This window comes from Lagopus leucura, unplaced genomic scaffold, assembly GCF_019238085.1.
Source record: "Lagopus leucura isolate 7727_CA_CO unplaced genomic scaffold, USGS_WTPT01 Super-Scaffold_100021, whole genome shotgun sequence".
Lineage (NCBI taxonomy): Eukaryota > Metazoa > Chordata > Aves > Galliformes > Phasianidae > Lagopus > Lagopus leucura.
This window is the reverse complement of record NW_024962274.1, coordinates 257,260-277,378: the sequence shown is the minus strand read 5'-3', so window position 1 is coordinate 277,378 and position 20,119 is coordinate 257,260. Positions and strand designations below refer to the sequence as shown.

General features: G+C 59.7%; 2 protein-coding genes across 3 annotated transcripts in view; both read right to left on the bottom strand.

The window, feature by feature from the left end:
- ECEL1 (endothelin converting enzyme like 1) overlaps positions 1 to 6,829 on the bottom strand; it is a 7,864-nt gene extending 1,035 nt beyond the window's left edge. The window contains exons 1-17 of one of the 2 annotated variants that reach the window (XM_042878109.1): positions 6,627 to 6,829; positions 5,278 to 5,399; positions 4,581 to 4,973; positions 3,732 to 3,800; positions 3,551 to 3,661; positions 2,970 to 3,062; positions 2,509 to 2,633; positions 2,012 to 2,234; positions 1,824 to 1,922; positions 1,660 to 1,734; positions 1,157 to 1,260; positions 990 to 1,048; positions 823 to 874; positions 673 to 740; positions 462 to 586; positions 236 to 301; positions 39 to 134 (exon numbers count right to left, since the gene is read on the bottom strand). In XM_042878109.1, the coding sequence (XP_042734043.1) occupies positions 39 to 134; positions 236 to 301; positions 462 to 586; positions 673 to 740; positions 823 to 874; positions 990 to 1,048; positions 1,157 to 1,260; positions 1,660 to 1,734; positions 1,824 to 1,922; positions 2,012 to 2,234; positions 2,509 to 2,633; positions 2,970 to 3,062; positions 3,551 to 3,661; positions 3,732 to 3,800; positions 4,581 to 4,973; positions 5,278 to 5,355 (1,836 nt within the window). In that variant the 5' untranslated portion in view covers positions 5,356 to 5,399; positions 6,627 to 6,829. Of the gene's footprint in view, positions 1 to 38; positions 135 to 235; positions 302 to 461; positions 587 to 672; positions 741 to 822; positions 875 to 989; positions 1,049 to 1,156; positions 1,261 to 1,659; positions 1,735 to 1,823; positions 1,923 to 2,011; positions 2,235 to 2,508; positions 2,634 to 2,969; positions 3,063 to 3,550; positions 3,662 to 3,731; positions 3,801 to 4,580; positions 5,400 to 6,626 lie in introns of both variants that reach the window. The other variant, XM_042878108.1, reaches the window with a different exon arrangement.
- Positions 6,830 to 9,439: 2,610 nt separating this feature from the next.
- On the bottom strand, positions 9,440 to 20,106 carry SLC12A9 (solute carrier family 12 member 9). The gene is made up of 13 exons (XM_042878094.1): positions 19,862 to 20,106; positions 18,008 to 18,142; positions 17,747 to 17,884; positions 17,305 to 17,604; positions 16,953 to 17,060; positions 16,753 to 16,864; positions 16,514 to 16,671; positions 16,018 to 16,100; positions 15,775 to 15,899; positions 14,178 to 14,370; positions 13,843 to 14,017; positions 12,920 to 13,066; positions 9,440 to 12,417 (listed from the first exon to the last, which is right to left on the bottom strand). The coding sequence occupies exons 1-13, from the start codon at positions 20,046 to 20,048 to the stop codon at positions 11,585 to 11,587; spliced, it is 2,694 nt and encodes an 897-aa protein (XP_042734028.1). The 5' UTR covers positions 20,049 to 20,106; the 3' UTR covers positions 9,440 to 11,584.
- Between the last annotated feature and the right edge of the window lie 13 nt (positions 20,107 to 20,119).

The window sequence follows — 20,119 nt, the reverse complement described above, 5'->3', positions numbered from 1 at the left end:
AGCCCAGGAGCTGCTCATAGCTACAGACACCACCTCACCTGGGCAAAGGCGATGAAGAATAGCTGGTCGTGGGTGTACTTCAGGTGGTGCAGGGGGTGCTCGGGGCCATGCTCCCGCACCCACTTCTGGTAAGCCTGGAGAATAAGAAGTGCCAAACTTTGCCACAGAACCCCCAGAAAGCAGGAGTGCTGTGACCCTGCCAGGGCTGTGACTCCCCAGGCTGGGGGACACTCACATAGTAGGCGAGCTTGAGTCCCCCCATGTCAGCGATGTTCTCCCCCAGCGTGTGTTTGCCATTCACCTGCCAAGAGAGGGGCAACATGGGTTGAGCAGAGGTGTCCCCTCTCCCTATGATGGCATGAAGGCAGTGCCTCAGTTTCCCCCTCAGGGCTCTGAGGGTGTTCTCAGCGGAGGTGTGCTAAGTGGTGGGGTCCCTGAACATCGCTGTGGTGAGGTCTCACCCGCTGGTTGTAGACAGTGAAGTTGTCATAGAGGTTGACAATGCACTGCGCCTTCTTTAGGAACTTGCTGTAGGACGTCTCTGTCCACCAATGCACCAGGTTCCCATGTCGGTCATACTGTCCCCCTGCAGGCACCACTACTTGTCATGCTGAGGGAGCTGGGTGGCCCCGGGACCCCCTCCCCTACCCCAGCAGGGTGGAGGTCTCTCACCCCAATCATCGTAGCCATGGGTCAGCTCATGCCCGATAATAGTGCCGATCCCACCATAGTTCAGCGACCTGTCAAAGGGAGCAGTGGTCACCCCCGGAGCTGCCCCCACCCAGAGCCCTGCCCTGGCCCCCTCCCCAGCCCCACACTCACTGCGGGAACTCAGGATCATAGAGGGTTGGTTGCAGGATGCCAGCAGGGAACACTGGGAACAGAGGACAACATTGCAGGGTGGGGACAACCCTTTCTTACCCCGCAGCATCCCCTGGTGCCAGGGGACCCCACATTGTGCCCCCATCCAATGCTGGGTGATGCCTCACCCATCTGGTTCTTGTTGGGCAGGTAGTAGGCATTGAGGGCCTGGGGGGGCAGGAGCCACCTGCAAGGAGAGATGGAGGCTGTGGGGACATGGAGGGACAGGGAAATGCCACCCCCTCGCACAGCTGGGATGTCTCATGGCCCCTCTCCCAGATAGAGTGATACCCACGCAGACTTGTCCACCTCCTGACGGATCTTCTTCACTGAGAGCCTGATGCTGAAGGCGATGCTGTTGAGGATGTTCTTGAAGTAGGTCTTTTCATCCACCTCAAACTGTGGGGGACATGGCCATATCAGAGGGGACTCCAGCCCCAAAGTCCAGCCCTGTGTTCTGTGTTCTGTGGGGAACAGAGCTAAGGTGTCCTCCCACCCCTATGAGCCTTGAGGACAGAAAATGTAGAGTTGTGGTGTTGCGCTGGATGGGGTACAAGTGCTACTGTGTCCCCATCACCTCCCTGGAGTTCCTAGGTGATCAGGGGTAGGGACATCTTCAGTCCTGCCAAGAATGGTGTGCAATGTGGGGAAAGGCTGCACCTATGTGGCTGTGGTCATGCAAGTGATCTACCGGGAGTTGTATTGAGGTAGTATCTTCCCATCCTGGTCTGCCTGCACCTCAAACTAGCCAGATGTAGGGCCCATCTCCCACACTGGGTGCCCCTGTGTGCCCCTTGCCTCGTACTCCTTGTCGATGGCTTCTGGCTTCAGCAAGAAGTCGGGGTACCCAATCATCACCATCATGTACTGGAGCTGTGGGCAATGCAGGCGGAGGGGTCAGGGCCCCTGTCCAACATCTCCCCATGGGGACAAAGACAGGGGAACATGCTGGGGATTGCCACCTTGGCCCTGGCAGCTCTCCGTGTCTCCTCGTCCATCCAATCCAGCTCATCCAGGCGCTGGTCCAGGATGTATTTGATGTCCTCCACCAGCTGCTGCACCTACAGTGGGTCACCACAGGTGGTGGGACAATGTTCCAACCACCCATTTGCAGGATGGCACCTTGACGAAGGGACAGGAGGGCACCTACCTTGGCCTTGCTGGCACTTGAGAAGTACTCCTCAACAAAGAGAGCACCTAGGGCCATGCCAAAGTGCTTGTTGGCTTGGCTCAGGCAAACCTTGCCCAGCTCCAGCTGCTTCTCATTGCCCTCCATCTCTTTGGAGAGCTCATGGATGGCATCACGGAAAGGAGTGGAGAGGTGCTCACTCAGCACCACCACAATGCGCCACAGCATGTAGTTGTGAAGGATCCTGAGGAAATGGGGTGGGATCAGGTCCTTTTTGGGCATGTACCAGAGAGGGGACATCCCAGCATGGTGTACCCATGTCCCATGGTACCCATGGATGAGATGGCTCTGTTGATATCCTGGCAGTGTTCACAGCATGGTGCAGGGTGATGGCTTTGTTGGCAACCACGATGGGGAAGTTCTGGTGGGGACTCATGATGCCGCCCTCCACCAAGGTTTTGAGGGTCCATCCACAGCTCCCCTTGTGCCCACCCCACTGTGCCTTATCACCCCCTCACCTGCTGGGTGTCACACGAATGAGGTCAGACACCTTGTGCATGTAGTCCGTGGCCAGCAGCACCACCTCTTCATCCTCTGAGAAGTTGTCATGGAAGATGCGGTCCAGCAAGCGCTTCCACTTGAGCTGGCAGCAAAGAGCACATCAGGTTGGGGACCCCATTCGTGTCACTGGGCTTTCAGCCTTCACCACCCCTTCCCATGGGACCAAGTCTGGTCCTGACACTGCACCCAGCACCCAGGGAAGTGCAGGATGCGCTCATCACCATCCAGAGTGCATTGATTTGGGGGAGCAGTGCAGAATATTTCTAGGGACATAAGGGCATTGCAGCACAGGGCTCTTCTCACCAGGGGACATGGGAGTGGCAGCAAGGAGAGTGATGGAGCAAGAGGACAGGGACAAGCAGGGGCACAGGGCAGGCAGGATATGTGGGTAGCAGGGTGCTGGTGGGGGGGAACGCACCGTGGGGGTGATGCGCTGCAACTCGCCCAGAGTGACTTTGTGGTACATGCTGCTGATGTCCCTCCGCGCATCGTCGTACTCAGACACCGTGATCTGCATGGGTGGATACAGTTGTCACCTCCCCACTTCCCATCCAGGTGAATTGGCATAGGGATAGGCACAGCTCTGGGGCAAGAAGGGCTGTGGGCCCATATCCACCATGTCTCGCTGCCCAATGGGAGTCCCAAGGGCTGACACAAGTTCCCTCAAAGCTGCAATTTGTGTTCCCCAAGTTAAGGGCATGGGGCCAGCAAGGAGCTGGGGCACCCAAGGACTGGGCATGGAGGTCCCTGAAGGTTGAGACTGAGGTTCCCTAAGATATGGGTATGGGGTACTTAAGGGCCTTGAGTGGGTTCCCAAGGATGGGGAATGGAGCTCCCCTAGAGCGAAACTGGGAGTTTCCAACATGGTGAGGCTGGAGCCCCTGTGAGTCCCATAGACAAGACATGAAGGTCTCCAAGGCCTTAAAGTGCCAGATGTCCAAGGGGATGGAGTCCTCAAGGGCAGGGCAGGGGCACCCCAAACCCAGGACCCCCACTCACATTGGCGAGATGCTGCTCCAGCTGGAGGATTTCCTGCGCCTTTTGCTCCACGTGCTCAGCCCCCAGGAGTGTGAGCAGCCTCTCCATGAAGACACGGTAAGCAGCCAGGATCTGTGCCAATGGAAGGGATGTGTGTGCCACCCGTGCTGCCCCCTCTCCCCCTTTGTCCCTCACTCCTCACCTTCTCACTCTCCTCATCCTGCCCCAGGTACAGGGTGCGCTCAGGCAGTGTCAGCCCATCCTGGTCAATCTGTGGAGAGATGGGGGCAGGGGGTAAGCAGATCTCCAGGGTGAGTGGGGAGCTTCGCTGGTGGCAGGGCACTCCCTGACCCCCCCAATAGTGTCCTCACTCCTTTGTGCAGGATGCCCCATGGGGAGCACAGGGATGGGCAATGCTGCACAACCGAACGCATCGCACGCCTGCATCTTCCCCATCACACAGACCCAAAGCCTTTTCTTGTGACACACGCTCCCTCTAGTGTACACACACACTCCTTCAGCACAGCCACTCTCCTTCCCGTCCCCTGCCTCACACACAGTCACACACACGCCTACACAGTCACATCCCTCATCCGCAGCACCACCAGGCAAGGGGATCAGAGAGACTTCATGCCCACCACTACCACTGCCATGCTCATCATCTTGTCTCCACCATGCCGTCCCCATCCTCACCATGCCATCTCCATCCCCAGCATGCCATCTCCAACTCCACCATGCCATCTCCATCCCTACCATGCCATCATCATCCCCACCATGCCCCCTTGGTGTCCACCCTTATGTTCCCACATGCCAAACCACTGTTCGTTCCATTGCTGTGCCCCACAACCATGTCATCATCATGCCCACCGTGATGTCCCCACCATGCCACTGCCATGTCCCAGCTGCGCCCACTGAAGATGTCTGGGGCTTGGCCACTTGGACAGAACCCACCCATGCCCTGATAGCACCCTAGGGTGAGGGACGTGGGTGGCAGGAATGGGGCTGCTGTCACAGCAGTGCCCCTGGGATGAAGATGAGAAGGTGTCCTCACCCGGATGACGTAGCGGGAGGTGTTCCTGTCGTCCAGGCTGACAGTGAGCGAGAACAGCACAGCGGCACTGTAGACCCCCTGCGTCTTGTAGAGCAGCTCATTGAGGTCTCCACTACCCGGCGATGCATCCCATCCACCACACTCCCCAATCACCTCTAACATGGGCCGCGGCCCCAGGCGGTCAATCTCAGCCCGATTGAGGCACGAGCGGAAGAACTCCTTCACCTTCCTCTCGGCTGATGTGGCGGCACGGCGGCGCACCGGGCGGCTCAGCAGTGCCCGCAGCTTGGCCTCATTCTGCTCGGCGATGGCCCCAATGGTGCCGTACACCAGTTTGTCCTCAGGGATGCCGTGCCGACGCAGCCATCCTCCACAGGCAAAGGAATAGAAATCCTGGCAGGGGTCGATGGTGGCGTCCATGTTGGCACTAAGGAAGCGTGACGCCCGTAGGAAAGCCTTCTTCTCCTGGCAGCCCTCCAGGCAGTAGCTGTCCCCTTCAGCCGCCAGGTACTTGAGCACCAGCATGCATGTCAAGATGATACAGAGCCCGGCAGCAAACACCAGCCCTGAGAGCAGGCAGATCTCCCTGCGGCTCCAGCGCGGCAGCCCCCCACCGCCACTGCGCTTCTTGGCCCCAGCACCCAACTGGAGAGCAAAGCCATTGGGCAGCGTGCCGCTCTGATAGCGGCTCACGTACTTCACCTCCTGGAATTCGTCGTAGTGGGCAGTCAGTGAGTATGTCTTCTCCATGTTGGGGGCTGCAAGGGGCGCTCATGGATCCCAGTTCATGCTGGAGATGTCCAGGTAGGTGAGATGCTCCTGGAAAAGGCAAAGGATTGGTGTAGGGGGAAGCAAGACGGGGGATGTTTCTTGCTGTCATCATCTCCCATGTCATTGTCCCCAGCGGTGCAACATGCTCATGGCATTGGTGACCATAATGCCAGGAGCTCAGAGGCATCCCAACCCTGCTGCTGTCCCCTCCGCCCCCTTTGTCCTTATCTAGTGCTCTGGCAAGGTTCCACCTGCACCCAGCCCATGGCTCAGCTCCATCCCACCCATCTGGAGGCAGCACTTCAAGTGCAAATCCGGTGATCCAGAGAGCTCAGCATCACACCACACACCATGGATTGAGGGGGTTAGAGGGCTGCCAGCCACTCCAGGCGGGGTTGCAGAAGGGTAAGAAGTGCTCTGGGGAGATTTTGGGGGAGGAGGACACAGCACAGGGTTGGGTTGGGTGGTTGCACACCGGGTTCCATAGCCTTGCACTGCGTCGTGTTGCGTCGTGCCGTGTTGCATTGGGTTGGGGTGGGTCACGGCGCTCTGCGTTGCAGTGCGTTGTGCCCGATTGTGTTGCATGCAGCACACTGCGTGTGTGCAAAGTTAGCTCCTGTCTGGAGGGGTCCCTGCATCCCCCACAACCCCCAAAAATCCCTCTCCGCCACCCGGTGTCCCGTGGTCTCTGTTCTGGAGATGGGGGGGCTCTGCTCATGGGGAGAAGAGGGATAGAGGGTGGGGAGGACTTCAAAAGGAGACCCCAGTCCTTGCTCAGTGCACACTGACACCAGATTTGCAGGTGTGGGCAGGACATGCTTGAGACAAAGGGCTGCTCAGTGGGGGTGTGGACCATATTGCTGCAGCAGGACCCCCTCAGCACCCCCAAAGCCCCACTGCCTCTGCTCCCTCTCAGCAACTTAGGTGAAGTTGTGCCTGGGCATCACAGCCCTGTGCTGGGGAAAGGTTGTGTGGCTGCTGCTGCCACCGGAAAGTTTGTGGGGTGAGCGGTGAGCACAGAATTGGGGGGGGGGAGGTGGGCTGGAAGGGCTGCAAGGAATGAATGGACCCTGGGATGGTCCCCGGCATACTGGAGAGATGCTCAACCAAATGCTCGGGGGCTGCTCATGGGATGCTCGGGAGTGCCCAGTGAATGCTGCTCAGGATGCTTCGGGGATGCTGCCCAGGATGCTCGGGAGGTGCTCTCCGCGGTGCTCAAGGGATGCTCGAGGGATGCTCGGGAAATGCTCCCCGGCATATTCGGGGGATGCTCACCGGTAGGTTGCGGGAGGGTGCTCGGGGCTGCTCGGGAGATGCTCGCCGGGATATCCGGGGGTGCTCGGGGGCGCGTCCCTCTTGCTCACCGCGGCACTCGGTGGCTGCTCCGGGCTGTGCTCAGGGGATGCTGCTGGGGATGCTCTTGAGGTGCTGCCCGGGATGCTCGGGGGGTGCCCGGGGGTGCCTGGGAGGTGCTCACCGCCGTGCCGGGAGATGTCTGCAGGCTGCCCCGGCGCTGCTGTCGGGTCGGTCCGGCGGTGCTCGTCCGGCTGCGCGCCCCGTGCCGAGCTGAACGGAGCTGCGGGGCCGGAGGGAGGGAGGCAGCGGGGCGGGGAGGGGGTGGCGTCTCCAGCCCGGCTCTCCCGCAGGCCAGGCTCCATTAACGAGATTATTATGCAAATAGAGCAGCCCTGTGCCACCCGCCTGCCTTACCTCATCCCCGGCGGCGGGGAGGCAGGGCAAGGGGAGGGCGGGGGGATGCCCGGACCCCCACCCCCGGGGGACTGGCGTAGGGTTGGCAGTGCCACCAAGGCTGGCACCGCTGTGTGGGGACGCCTGTGCCACATCCGACAGTCTGGCACATAGGGTGGGCACTGCCCTTAGGCACATCGCGACTGTCGGACCCCCCTCCCCCCCCCATGCGGTGCCTGATCACCCCCGGGTGCCCGTCCGGTCTTCCCAGGGGGGATGCAATGGGATGGGCAACAGATGGAGCCTGGGAGGCTCCAGGTGAGAGAGAGTGGGCATAGGGGTAGCACAGGGAGGGGGGATATGCTCACTCATACACACGCACACGCACACACGCAAAGGTCCAGGAATATTAAACTGCATTGCAGATAAATCCCCAACATAAATATCGTGAGCTGCTCTGCCACTGGGGGGGGGGGGCAGCAGAGAGATTTATGGCCCATCCATTGCATGGCCCAAACAGCAGCTGCAGACCCCCAGCCCCACTCAAACATCCTCCTGGGTACCATGATACCCCCATCCCACTCAGTTCTGGGTGCTTTGGGTGAGCATTGGGTCTTCTAGTGCTGGGGTAGGTGCTGTGCTGTGCCGTGCGGCATGGGAACACTGTTTGGCATGGGGACTGGTGGCTCAGCCATGGGACACACTCATGCACACTCACACCACCTCTCGGTGACACAGTGACGCTTTTCTTGGCCTCACACCATGCTCCATGAACCCCATCAGATGCTTCCAACTGGGCATCACCAATCCCAACAGGGCACAGCAGCATCTGAATCCGGCACCCAGACCCGTAGGTGGGCAGGGGATGCCCAGCCCTGCTGTTCACCAGGGGAGGATGAAGGGTCCCAGACCCGCTTGGCACCTTGGTGGGAGCATGACAGATGCATGCAGGAAAAGGGGGGGCGATGTTATTAACAGCCGTGGGTATTGCTCCAACAGGGCCGTAAAAATTAAAGGCGTGTGGATATAAAAGAATGGATAAATCTGAGCCGGCCGCAGAGCACTGCGGCGTCCCCTGGGGGGTGGCAGCTCCAGAGAATGGGGTACAGCAACCATGGGATGGGCACTGCATGTGGATAGATCCTGGGGCTCCGGCAGCACCCATCCCTGCTGCAAAGTGTGATGCTCCAGCAAAAAAAACCGTGGGCAGTGCCAACCTGTGGAGCTGGTGCTGCAGAGCAATAGGCTGCTCCTAAAGCAGGGCTGGAGGGAAAAGGGGTTGCATTGGCTGGTGACGGGCATGGGGTGCCCACAGCCCACACACCCACCCCAGCCTTAAGCAGTGGCCCTGTGCCATGCACCCTGATTTGGCCCAACCTGGTGGGACTGGGGGTCCTGCAGCCCCCAGCTCTGACTCCCCCTCCCCACCAGCCCCACGGGCCACCCCGCCAGCATCCTCATTTTCCCTGAGATTAGCTGCGGCGCGGGAGCCCCTGCGCACCGCCAGCAGGTGACAAATAAGATTTTTCCACTCTCCCGAGCACCCGGCATGGGTCTGTCATTGAAAATGCAAAGCAGCACAGTGCCAACCTCCATCGCTCACCCTCCCCTCCGCCCGTCCCTCAGGGCCCACATGGCTGAAAACATTGCCTGCTGCCGCTGGGACCCCAAAACGCCATTCGCTCCCAGCTGGGTGTGAGCGTGTGCCCTCATGACTGGCGCAGAAAGATCCTTGAGAGGTCTTAGGAAGGGGATTGTTTGGCTGTGTCAGGCCAGGTGGGTGTTGAGCCCTTTGGGTGGGAGAGTGACAAGGGGGGGTGGCTGCTGGGGGTCTCCGTCAGCTGGGTCGTTGCACCCTGACAGTGGTGCCAGGCTCTCACAAGTGATAGCAGCATGAGGGTTTGCCCCCCATAGGAAGCATGTGGCCCTCGGGGCGAGCACTGCCCAACATACCTATCCCAAGTGACCCCCATCCCAGTTCTGAGTGGAGGAACTCAGTGGACCCTCACCCCAGAGCTGAGCACATCTACCCAACACTAGTTACCCAAACCCCTCCATCCCAAAAACCTATTTCCCTCCCCCAGACCCTTCCGTTCCCTCCAGGCCCAGCCCTGGGCCCTATTATCCCACACCTCCCAGGTTGAACAAAGCCCCGCAGCCCCATCCCTGCGTCCCCCCCTCCGCTATTGTTACAGGGTTGCCTCTGCCTCTGTTTGTGAAATTAATTCGGAGGTGGAGAGGGAGAATTATGTAAAGTGTGGTTATTCTGGAGCGGCGGGGGAAGCGCGGCTGATGGCAAAGTGCCTTTTTGTGTGTTTAATATGCATTTTTTTTTCCAGCGGTGCATTTTCAGGCGGGTAATTTGCTGTCTTTTCAGACCCCGATCAGTATCATTTCTCCGGCAATGACAGCTTTTATTTGCTCTGAAATGAATGCTGCGAAATTTCCAAGAAATAGCCGAGGCCCCATTGCCTGCCCACCCCCGCGGGCACCCCGCAGCCACGGCCCCATCCAGCGCCAGCACCGTGCACACGCGTGTGCACAGCCCATGTGTGTGCTCACACATCTACGTGCACACCAATGCACATGCCTTTAACGTCACACCTAGCCCTCCCATAGCTGCAGACAAGGCTCCCATTGTGCTCTGGGGGGGAGGGTCCTGATAAGGGTCCCTCTGTGCACCCCCCTCACTCAGCACAGCCCAGCTATTGGAGAAACTGAGGCACGGATGGGTGCTTTCACCCCAACCCTTGCCCCAGTGCTGCTGGGTGCCCCCCACCCCAATGCTTGGCACCATCCCACTGGCCCATTCAGCACCTGAGGAGCACCCAGGGTAAGCCAAGGGCTGGAGGTGCCAAGAGCAGGGACAGAGGGCGCTGGGACTGGGAACAGCCCTGGGCACCACGAATATGGGCACGGGCAGCTGTGGGGGTGCAGAGGGTGCGTGCATGAGGAGGGAGGAAAGGATGCTGTTTGTGTAGGTGTGCATTGAGTGGGCGCTGTGCTGGCTTTGCAGCAAGCTGTGCGTGTGTGTGCACGTCTTGGAGTGTGCGTGTGGGACTGCATCAGCACCCCGGCCACGTCCTGGTGCATGTGCAAGGTGTGCAGGGTCACACGTGGCCGTGCGATGCGCTCACGTGTCATGCTGGATATAGGGGTGCACGCTCCCAGCACGTGTGCACCGTCCCACATGTGATGAACGGTGTTATGTGGATAAGGCATAAACCCCAAACGCTGCACCCTAATACAAAGCCCACTGGGGGTCCCCACCTCCCTGGTGCCAGGGCCTGGCATGGCCAAGGTTAACTCTGCCAGAGCCCGGTGGCGTGGCACGGCGAAGCTTTAATTTAATGAAGTGTGAGGCTTTTTTATGGGCTTTTAATTATGTGGTGATAATTAACATTATAGGCTGCCGGGTCCCGCTGGTGCCCGGCTGCCCTATGCCAGCTCCTGACTGTAAATAAATGCAGTGGGCAGACGGAGCCGTGTGGTGCCCACGCTGAGGGACCAACCTCCCACCCACAGCAGCAGAGCCAGCCCTAAGTCCTTCTGGGAGGGAGGGGGGGGAGGCACAACCTCCCTGCAAGAAGTGGGGAGCAAGACTGCTCCCCTCTATCTCCTCATAGAGCACCCAGCTATCCAGCCCTCTGGCTGAGCACAGTTGCCTAATAGCACCTTGGTGGCGATGGGAGTGGGAGGCAGTCTGACCCCATCACCTCTCCCCCCCCCCCCCCCCCCAGCCCCTGGCCCTAAGCAGCCTCCACACCCATTGGGGCTAATAGGAAGCAATTCATCAAGCAGCATCCAGGCACGCAGCCCACCTGCCAGGCACCCAATAGATTTATCGCCATCACCCAGGCAATTTCCTGCCCTCCCCGAGTCAATACAGTTGGGTAAGGGGATGGAAGGGGGAGGATCATGGGGAGCTGGGTGTCAGGGCAATGCCACTCTGCCACTGCTCCCTATAGGCATGGGGCTACAATGCCCCACCCGGGCAACCCTTCATTTCCCCCTCTCTGGGGGCAGCAGGACCCTCACCCCACAGGGTCACACATCCACTAAGGGCTGCCTCCTCCTTCCCCAGCCTGAAGCAGGGAACTCAGCCGCACGGGCTCCCATCCCCCACCCCCTTCCCACTTAATTTTCCCTAATGAAAGGCACGGAGGATGGCAGGGAGCTGGGGCACCAAGGTCGAGGCTGCCTTTAATCAATCCCCACTGCTGGCTGGGTGCCCGGAGGAGCCTGTGGAGGAGAGCACGGGGGAGAGGGCTGCAGGCAAAGGGCTCCCAGTAGCAAAACGGGACTGTCCTGAGGACCCCAGAGAAAAGGCACAGTGAATGCATTAAGTGCCCGGATCCCGCCAGGGCAGCTTTAAATGCTGTGCCTCCCCCCCAAAACCAAAACCCCCTACTCTCCTTCCAGCACAGCCCCTAGAACAAGGCCTGCAAATGGAAATCACGGCCGGGGCCAGCTCCCCCCAAGCCGTACCCAGCCTGGGGCTGTAAGGCACTGACTGCAGGAGGGTTGGGGACATGGGGACAATCCTACAGCTGGGTGCTGGTGACAGCGCTCACCCCGTGCACCAGCACAGTAGGGCCAAGGTCGCGGGTGAGCAGCTCCAGCTGCCGCAGGTACAGCGGGTACAGCCCCGTGTCAGCCGGGGGCCGTGGCAGATAGAGGAAGCGGACAGCAGGCGCCGGGCCCTGCTCCAGCACCATCTTGTTGGCGGCACAGACGTATTCATCCGACACTTGGGTGGTGTTGGGGGGGAAGTTCACCGCCGCCTCTTCCTCCTCAGTGGGTGCCGGGCCGCCCGGGGGTCCCCGTGGAGCCTGCCAGTGCAGGCGGACCACCCCATCCCACGGCACCAGCTGGATCTGGGCCTGGATGCGCAGGTCCTTGAGGAGCTGGCGCAGCTTGTCCTCCTGCGCGTGGGGCATGGCGCCCGCCTCAACGCACAGGAAGAGGCGCAGGCGGGCCCGGCGCCAGGCCCGCGCCATGTTGAGCACGCAGGCCATCTGCAGCAGGAAGAGGCTGCACGTGTCGGCGTAGCGGGCGCTGTCGGGCCGCAGCAGGTTGACGGGCCAAACGTGGATGGAAGGCGGAGGGCTGGCGGCCCGGCGCAGCTCCCACACCTTGTCCAGGCTCTCCAGGTGTCGGACCAGCAGGACGTTGCGGAGCATCTTCAGGGCGTCAGCCACGATGCCGACATACTCGCGTGGAGACAGCAGCTTGGGGGCGGCGGCAGCCCGCAGCGGGGGGAAGCCCAAGGGCAGCTCCTCACGGGTGCTGGTGAAGGCAGGGTGCTGGGCCAGGCTGTCCTGCGGTGCCGCGTCATCATAGAAGCCCAGCACCAGCGTGTTGGGGCGCATGCCACCTGAGGAAAGACCACAAAGGTGTGGGGTAGGAGCGAAGGATAGGACCCTACCGGCCACTCAGGTAGCCCCAAGCCCCAGCTAGGCTTTGACATTGCTCATCCAGGTACCACGAAGACCCACCATAGCCCACAGCAGTTACTTTGGTACTGCCCATCCAGGTGCCTTCAAACCCCGCAGCATGACCCATCCTAGATGCCTCCAAGACTCAGTTTGGCTTTGGTATTGCCCATCCAAGTGCCTCCAAACCCTTCAGTATGACCCAGCCTAGATACCTCTATGACCCAACCTAACTTTGGCATTGCCAAGTGTGTTAAAAACACCTGGTGTGGACATCACCCACCTATGTCTGCAAGTCCCAGCTTGGCTTTTGCACTGCACGCACAAAGGTGCCTCCAAGCTCCAACCTGGCTTTGGGGGAGTGTCTCCACAGCCCTCAGCACCGCTCACTCTGCAGAGAAGGCAGGGTGGACTCCCATCAGTGCCCAGCCCAGTGACACTCACCAAGGCCAGAGGTGAAGAGGAGCTGCCGGACGCCATGCCGCACCGAGGGCGCAAGGGTGAGGCTGATGAAGGCCTTGACATTGAGCTTGTCCACCAAGCTCAGCCACGAGTCCTGCTGGGGCTGCAGTGGGTCTGAGGGCAGTGTGTCTGGGTGGGAGGACAAGGACAGCATGAGTCACGGGGTTCCCCGTGCTGGGGGTCTCTCTGATGTCTTCACAGCTCCCCAGCACGGCACTGAGCACTCCTAGCACCATCTTCCCCCTGAGCAGCCCCATCACCTCAGCACACATGAGCATAAGGAAGGCATAAGCAGGTGCTTCCATCCAGAGATATGAAATTATACATAAATATATAAAAAATACTTAGCCCCATCCCCCTCCCCAATTTCAGGCCATTAGTCACCACGGCAACAGTGACAGGAGCGGGGAGGGGGGGAGCAGAGCCCATGCATCCGCTGGGGGTGGGGATGGCCATGGCAGGGTGAGCACGTGTGTGAAGGAGCACATGTGCAAATGAACGTGGAAACACATCTGAACCATGTGGATGGACACAGGAACACAGGTGTGCAAGGCTGTGCCGAGTGCACAAAATGCCCACACTTGCTGGGTGTGCATAAGACCAGTGGAGTTGGGGTGGCACATGCCATGGTTGCGTGCCTGTAGCAACATGCAGGAGCTCCATGTAGATGTGCAAAGACGTGAGTAGGATACATGTGTGCACACAAATTATGGGACAGAGAAGTCACCTACACCCCTTACATTACGCCAAGCTGTGGATATGTCCAAAATGCTGTTATCTCCCTCCCTGGATCCAACATGCCCAGCTGGGAGGTGGTGTCACCCCAGCCAAGGAGCAATGCTGAGGGCCACAGCATCACAGAAAGGGACAGAGGCCACCAGTGCTGGGACAGGGCAGATCCTCACCCAAGTCTTGTAGCTCCACGTGGCCCAGGACATAAAGGCCACTCTTTTTGAGGTCGTTGACAAAATCAATGAGGCGGGCGCTGCCCCGCGGGTTCTGCACCATCAGCAGCATCTGCGGGCGCCAGAACTTGACGTGGTCCTTCCGCACATCCAGCATCAGCAGGTACTTCCGCACCTGGGGGCAGGGAAGGAGGCAGCTAAGGATTCCTTCAATGTGCCATCCCACAGGGATGCCAGCCCTGAGGACATGCAGCTGGGACAGGACTGCTACAGGGATGCCAGCCCCAGGGACATCAGCTTTCCAGCCCACAATGGGTGAGAAGAACAGGACTCACCTGGTGGAATATGAGAGCCTGGCTGATATAGCCCCAGGTGCTGCTGGGTGAGAGGTAGTGGAGGGCAAGGAGGAGGATGAGGAGGAAGCCCAGGCTTGCAGAGGCTGACACGGGGCTGATGAGGAACATCATGACGCAGCAGCCGGCAATGCCCAGCAGGCACGTATGCCAGGTAAAGTAGCGAAAGGTGGGCCTGGAGCAGGAAGAAAGGGACATCTAAATTAGCCAGTGTGGCTTATGGACTCCTTGCAGCAGGGGGGTCAGCCCAAATGAAGCTTGGCCTGTGATTTTGTGCCACTCGCTTCACGTCAGTCATGTAGACTGGCTATGGGCAACCCACATCAGGCACAGGCAAGCTGGCATTACCTCTGTCCTTATCAGTGACACCATATAGTCCGTGGCACTCAGCTGTGCTCAGCTGACCCAGGAAAACCCCCAGTGAGAGGCAACAGTTATGCACCAGGCTGTCAAGGGGATCGTGAACTAATTACGCTGGGGACAACCACAGCCTACATCAGGGCTGAGCATAGAAATGGCAATTTCCATCCCCATCAGCCCCTTTCAAGGCTTGAGGGAAGGACAGCCTGGAAATGGCACCCAGGAAAAGCCACTCCAGACAACTATCTCCCCCTGTGACAGATTTGGTGACACAGAGAGTAGTGGCACAGAGGGGGACAGGGCACTCCTCTGTTGTAAGGCATATACTTCACAAATGGAGGGGAGATGGCACCACACAGGGTACTGGGCAGACCTACACTGCCTGCCCCTGGCAAACAGGGATGACCTGAAGCAGCAGGGATGGCCTGAGGGTGGGCAGAGCTGGGGGGCACACAGCAGCACTAACAAACGAATACAGCACCCACTCATCCCAGCACAGGGAGGCGGAGGCGGGAACGCGAGATGCTGTTATTTTCTCTAATTGTTGTTTTTGCTGAAAGGTAATTAAAATCCTTTTCCGCTGCGCTTGATGGGAGACCTCAACGGGGAGGGGGGGAGAGCACTGAAGCGTGAGATGAGCAAGGGATCCTTTGCCACCCAGTTCCACAGCCTCCCCACAGGCACCAGTCCATGCCCGTCTGTGCCCCACATCCTCAGACACAGGGAGGGGGAACGTGGGCTGAGCTGGGGGGTGGCTGTACCCAACCCAGGTCCCACAACCACCCTGCCTTGCTCCCCCCAGCTTAGGGCAGCCCCACACCCACCGCCCCACGCCGCAGCTGCCTGTCACACACTGTCCTTCCTGGAAGATCTTCTCCTTCCCCCTTAGACAGGATCCCCCATCCTCCCCCTTTCCTTGTTAGTTTAATTAGCGCTAATGGAAAGTGGGCTCCATCACTGCTTGGCAAGCTGCCCGGGGGATGCCGGGCGGCACAGCCTATAAATTACCTCTGGAAAGCCTACAGAGAGGGGACCCAATGGTGCTGCATTTATCTGTGCCCGCTCAGTAGCACAGTGCCAGGGCGAGGGGATTGTCCCCTTCTGCTTCCTGAGTGGTCTCTGCCCTCCTAATGCTCAAGGTGGTCACAGGATGGACAGATGGCAGATAGATGGACAGACAAGTGGGTGGACAGTCCATCCCAGAGCAGGCAGCAGATACCTGAAGTTGGGGGCCGATGCCCACTCCAGTGCCAGGCAGGCCAGGTTGACAGTGGCATAAACCAAAAGAAAGAAGGTAGTGACAACCCCTGCAATGGTGTTGAGCTTCCCAGAGAAGAGCACCAGCTGCAGGCAGAGCACACAAGTCACAGCAAGTAAACAAATCAGGGAAGTCCCATAAAGGGACACACAACACGGGCACAAAGCCCAGTGACAGGGACAGGAGCATCACCAGCAAACTCACCTGCACCACCAGCCAGGAGAGGATGACAGCCATGATGGGGTTCCCGCTTGCAGATGTCTTCTTGGCAAGCGCCAGTGCCCGGCCTGCAGGCAGAACAGGCAGGTTGGACAGGCACAAGGCAGGAGGCAGCCCAAAGGCCACCAACTAGTTTGGCAATGAGCCCTGCCTCCATCCTGAGTGCTGGGGTTGGCGCAAGTGCCAGGGCACAGGGGGGACTCAAGTGTTGGCATCCCTACAGGCAGACTGGTGTGCAGGCACGTCCCTAACCTGGCAGAACTACGGTATGCTCTATAGACCCCACATCATCTGCAGGGGCACTGCCAACCCCAGGTTGGAGTGGGTATTGCTGAGCAGAACAGAAAAGGAGCCTCAACACCCCAAGTCCACACAGATTCACAAAGCATCATCACCCCAACCACAAGAGGAGTTCATTTTGTGGGAACAGCCCTGGCACCATTTGGGTTCAGGCTGATGCCAGCACACTCCAGGCACTCACCAAAGAGATCATCCCGTGCCAGAGCATAGAGGATGCGGGATGCCCCGATGAGGTTGCTCATGGCTGCAGAGAGCGTGGCAGCATAGATACCCACCGTCACCAGAGGTGGGAAGATACTGATGTCACGCAGGAAGCCGTAATCTTTCTGCAGGAGGGTCCTGGAGAGGGACACACACACGGTAGCACTCACCTTGGCTCAGGTCAACACCAATAACTCCAGAAAGGAACGGTGGCTGTACCTGTTGCAGGTGGCACACATGAGGAAAGCCAGCAGGTTGTAGACGAGGTAGGTGAAGAGCACAGCAGAGATGGTGCCCCGCGGGATGGAGTAGCTCGGGCGCTTCAGGTCCCCTGCAGGCAGAGCAGCAGTGTAACCAGCCTGTAGGTGCAGCACTCCCTGCACCATCCAGCTCCATCCCAGTGCCACCCTGCTCCCTACCTGACATGTTGGAGCCTGCCATGATGCCGGTGCAGCCATTGAACATCACTGCGAAAACAGTGCTGAAACTCATCATCTGCCCCGTGGTGTAGTCCACTCCATACCCACCTGCAGGACACAGAGGCACAGGCTGTGACGGCCTGCTTGGGGTGGCACAGATCTGCCATGTGCCCTCTCCTTAACACCCCTGTCCCCAAAGGAGGACCACTATGGGACAAACCACCCCACGAGCCCACGAGCCCCCCATACCCTCCATTGAGCCCATGCTGATGCAGAGGAAGGTGCCACCCCTCCCCATCCCAGCAGGTATAAGACCATGATGGGGACCATGGGAAGCCCTCAGTGTCCTCACCGCCCAGGTTTTCTCGCAGAGTGGCAAGCGAGAAGCCAGTGAAGCTGCCGTTCTCAGTCTCCGAGCTGTTGAGGTGCGGCATGCGGATGGGCACACCGAGGGGCCGCGTGGCGAAGAAGCTGACAAGGATGGTGCCCAGCACACCCGCCACGATGAGGAAGATGAGGAAGGTGGCTTTGGCATAGATGGAGGCACCCACCAGGCACACGACGAGACACAGGGCCAGCAGGATGGTGCCGTAGAGCAACTCATACCAATAGCTCTGGGGGAGGACGTGGATGCCTGAACCCACTTTCTGCCCTGGGCAGAGACACACAGGGATCAGTAGGGCTCAGTGCAGGCACCAGGGGTTGGCCAAGCCATGCCAGGCACAGTGCTAGGCACAGTGCTAGGGCTGCTTGGGGAAGGGATGCCCGACATCCCCTGCTGTGGGGTAACTTACCTGGCGGGATCCCAAAGCTGTCCACCACCGCCTCCACCAGCCCCAGCACGTAGAGGGCACTGCCACACACGTTGGCCAGGAAAAACATGATCCCAATGCTGCCCCCAAACTCCGGGCCCAGGGCACGACTGATCATGTCTTGGTGGAGTCAAGGGAATGTGTCAGCAACCCAAACTAATGCCCATCACACCCATGGCCCCATTGTGGCACCCAGGTGCCACTGAGCACCCCCCAGGATTTCCTGCACACAGCAAAGGATACAATAGGCTCCTCCAGCATCCAGTGCACCGTTGGTGGCAATGGCACACACCGACAGCACCGTCATGCCAATGATGAAGTAGGCCACCGCAAACATGGCCAGAGCTTGGTATAAGCCAGCATGGCCCACCACAAACCCTGTCAAGGTCAACCTACAGTTAACTGGTCATGAACAACCCCACAGAGCTGCCCTATCCCCATGCATGCCAGCCCAGTCACTGCCCCCAGCCTCAGGGCATCCTCCTGCTGTGTCCACAGAGCCACACACCCAGAGAGCAAACAAACAGGGAGGGAGGAGACAGCAGGGTGGCCCACTGCAAACCGGGAAGCAAAAGCAGCCCAGGGAGGGTGTCCCTGTCAGCCAGGCACCAAGCCCAGCTCCAGCAGCCCCTGGGGGTTCAGTGGGACACTTGGACTCCCGCAAGTCCCTGCCCAAGGCACGGTTAGGCTGCAGACAGTGAGAGGGACTGTGGGCAGGAAGGGGTTGCCCACAGCAGCAGTGGGAGATGCCCTATCTCAGCCACGAGATTGGCCACAGAGATGCCAAGGGGAGGGCTTGGGGAAGTGGGGGGAGCAGCAGGGAGCCCTCCTGGGTTTTCTCCCTCCATTCCAGTGTTAAAAGCTGGGGGTAGAGATAAGAGGCGACAAGAGAACAAAGTGGGTGCAGCCAGGAGGGGCTGGGGGTCTCCAGGTCATGGAGACACAGAGGTATGTTTGATTCGTGCAGGAAAGGGGGAGGGCAGCTGCCTGGACCCCCCCGAAGTGGGAGTTCCTCTTCCCGGCAGCTCCCCTCCCACCAACCCCAACTTCCCCTATGCCCTTCCCATAGGTAACACCACTCCTGTGAGGGTCTGGGCTCAGTGTGGGGCTGGAAGTGCCTTAGAGGGCAAAGCTTGTGGGGTGGGAAAGGATGAGGGATGGGGCTGTGCCTCCCATCTCGCAGCTGGGATATCCCATAGCCGCAGGAAGTGGCTCAGGGCCCCCTCCAGGCCCCCTGGCAAACAGCCAACTCCCGCCCAAGGCTTTCCACCGTCAGAAAGCAAAAGAAGAAAAGCCTTCCCTGTTCCTGTTTGGGCCTCTGCCTGAGATGGACCAGGGCATCCCAACACCGGGGTACCTCCAAAGGGCTGCTGCCTGCCCCTGGTTGGGCCCAGCCTGCATGCCCCTCCAAGGTCCTTCATACTGCCCAGCACCAGGGTTATAGCTCAAACTGGGATCACACTGGGAGCCAATGTGTGTCTTCTCAACAGTGTGGGAGAGAGGTCCAATTCTGGGGCATGACGGATGGGTGCAGCCCTGGGAACACCATAGAGAACACAGAGGGCACTGGGGTGCAGCACTGAGGGATGCTCAGAGCAGTGGGATCTCGGTACTGTGGCGTGTGGGGACACAAAGGCATTGGGATCTGACTTACAGAAGGGATTTGGGGGGGCAGAGGATCCTGTCCCAGGGACAGGGGCCTTCAGATTAGGGGTGCTGGGTTCCTGCCCTGAGGGTACCACTGGAGCCCTGAGACTGAAGGGGTGTGTGGTTGAGGAGCATAAAGCACTGGGACTCCAGACTGGGAGAGACCTGGATGGAGTACAGGAACTTCAGCTTGGGGTTGCAGGATGCAGAAGGTGCTGGGAGCCCCTAAACAGGAGGCCTGGTGGAGAGCACTGAGATTCCAGACTGGGATGCTCATGGGAGGGCACCGGGAAGACATAGGGAGCTAAGTGGGGAGCACAGGGCAGCACTGGGACCCAGACCAGGGGGAGCAAAGGGTCCGCAGCAGGGGGAGCTCGGGGTGGGCACTGAGGCTGCAGAGAGGGGATGCCCAAGGAGGACCCGGGACCGGGGAGTCCAGGAGATACTCACCGAGGCGCAGGAAGAGGACGACGCTGAACATAGAAAGCAGCGTGGGCACCACGACGCCCAGGAACGTGGGCAGCTTGCGAGGGGTGGCGGCGGCGGCGGCCCGGCCACGTTCCCGACCCCGCTCGTCTTCGCCGGAGCCGCCGCACAGGCGGTAGGTGAGCAGCGCGCTGCGCTCCGAGCTCGCCATGGCCCCTAACCTAACCCGGCCCGGCTGCACCAGGCCCGCAGCGGACCCAAACGCGCCCGCTCCCCGACCCG

Coding starts and splice junctions, on each gene's coding strand:
- SLC12A9 (XM_042878094.1), bottom strand. CDS start 20,048: ATGGCGAGCTCGGAGCGCAGCGCGCTGCTCACCTACCGCCTGTGCGGC. Junction 17,605..17,746: donor CAGCTTTGGGATCCCGCCAG/GTAAGTTACCCC, acceptor GTCTCTGCCCAG/GGCAGAAAGTGGGTTCAGGC. Junction 14,018..14,177: donor AGGCTCTCATATTCCACCAG/GTGAGTCCTGTT, acceptor CCCTGCCCCCAG/GTGCGGAAGTACCTGCTGAT.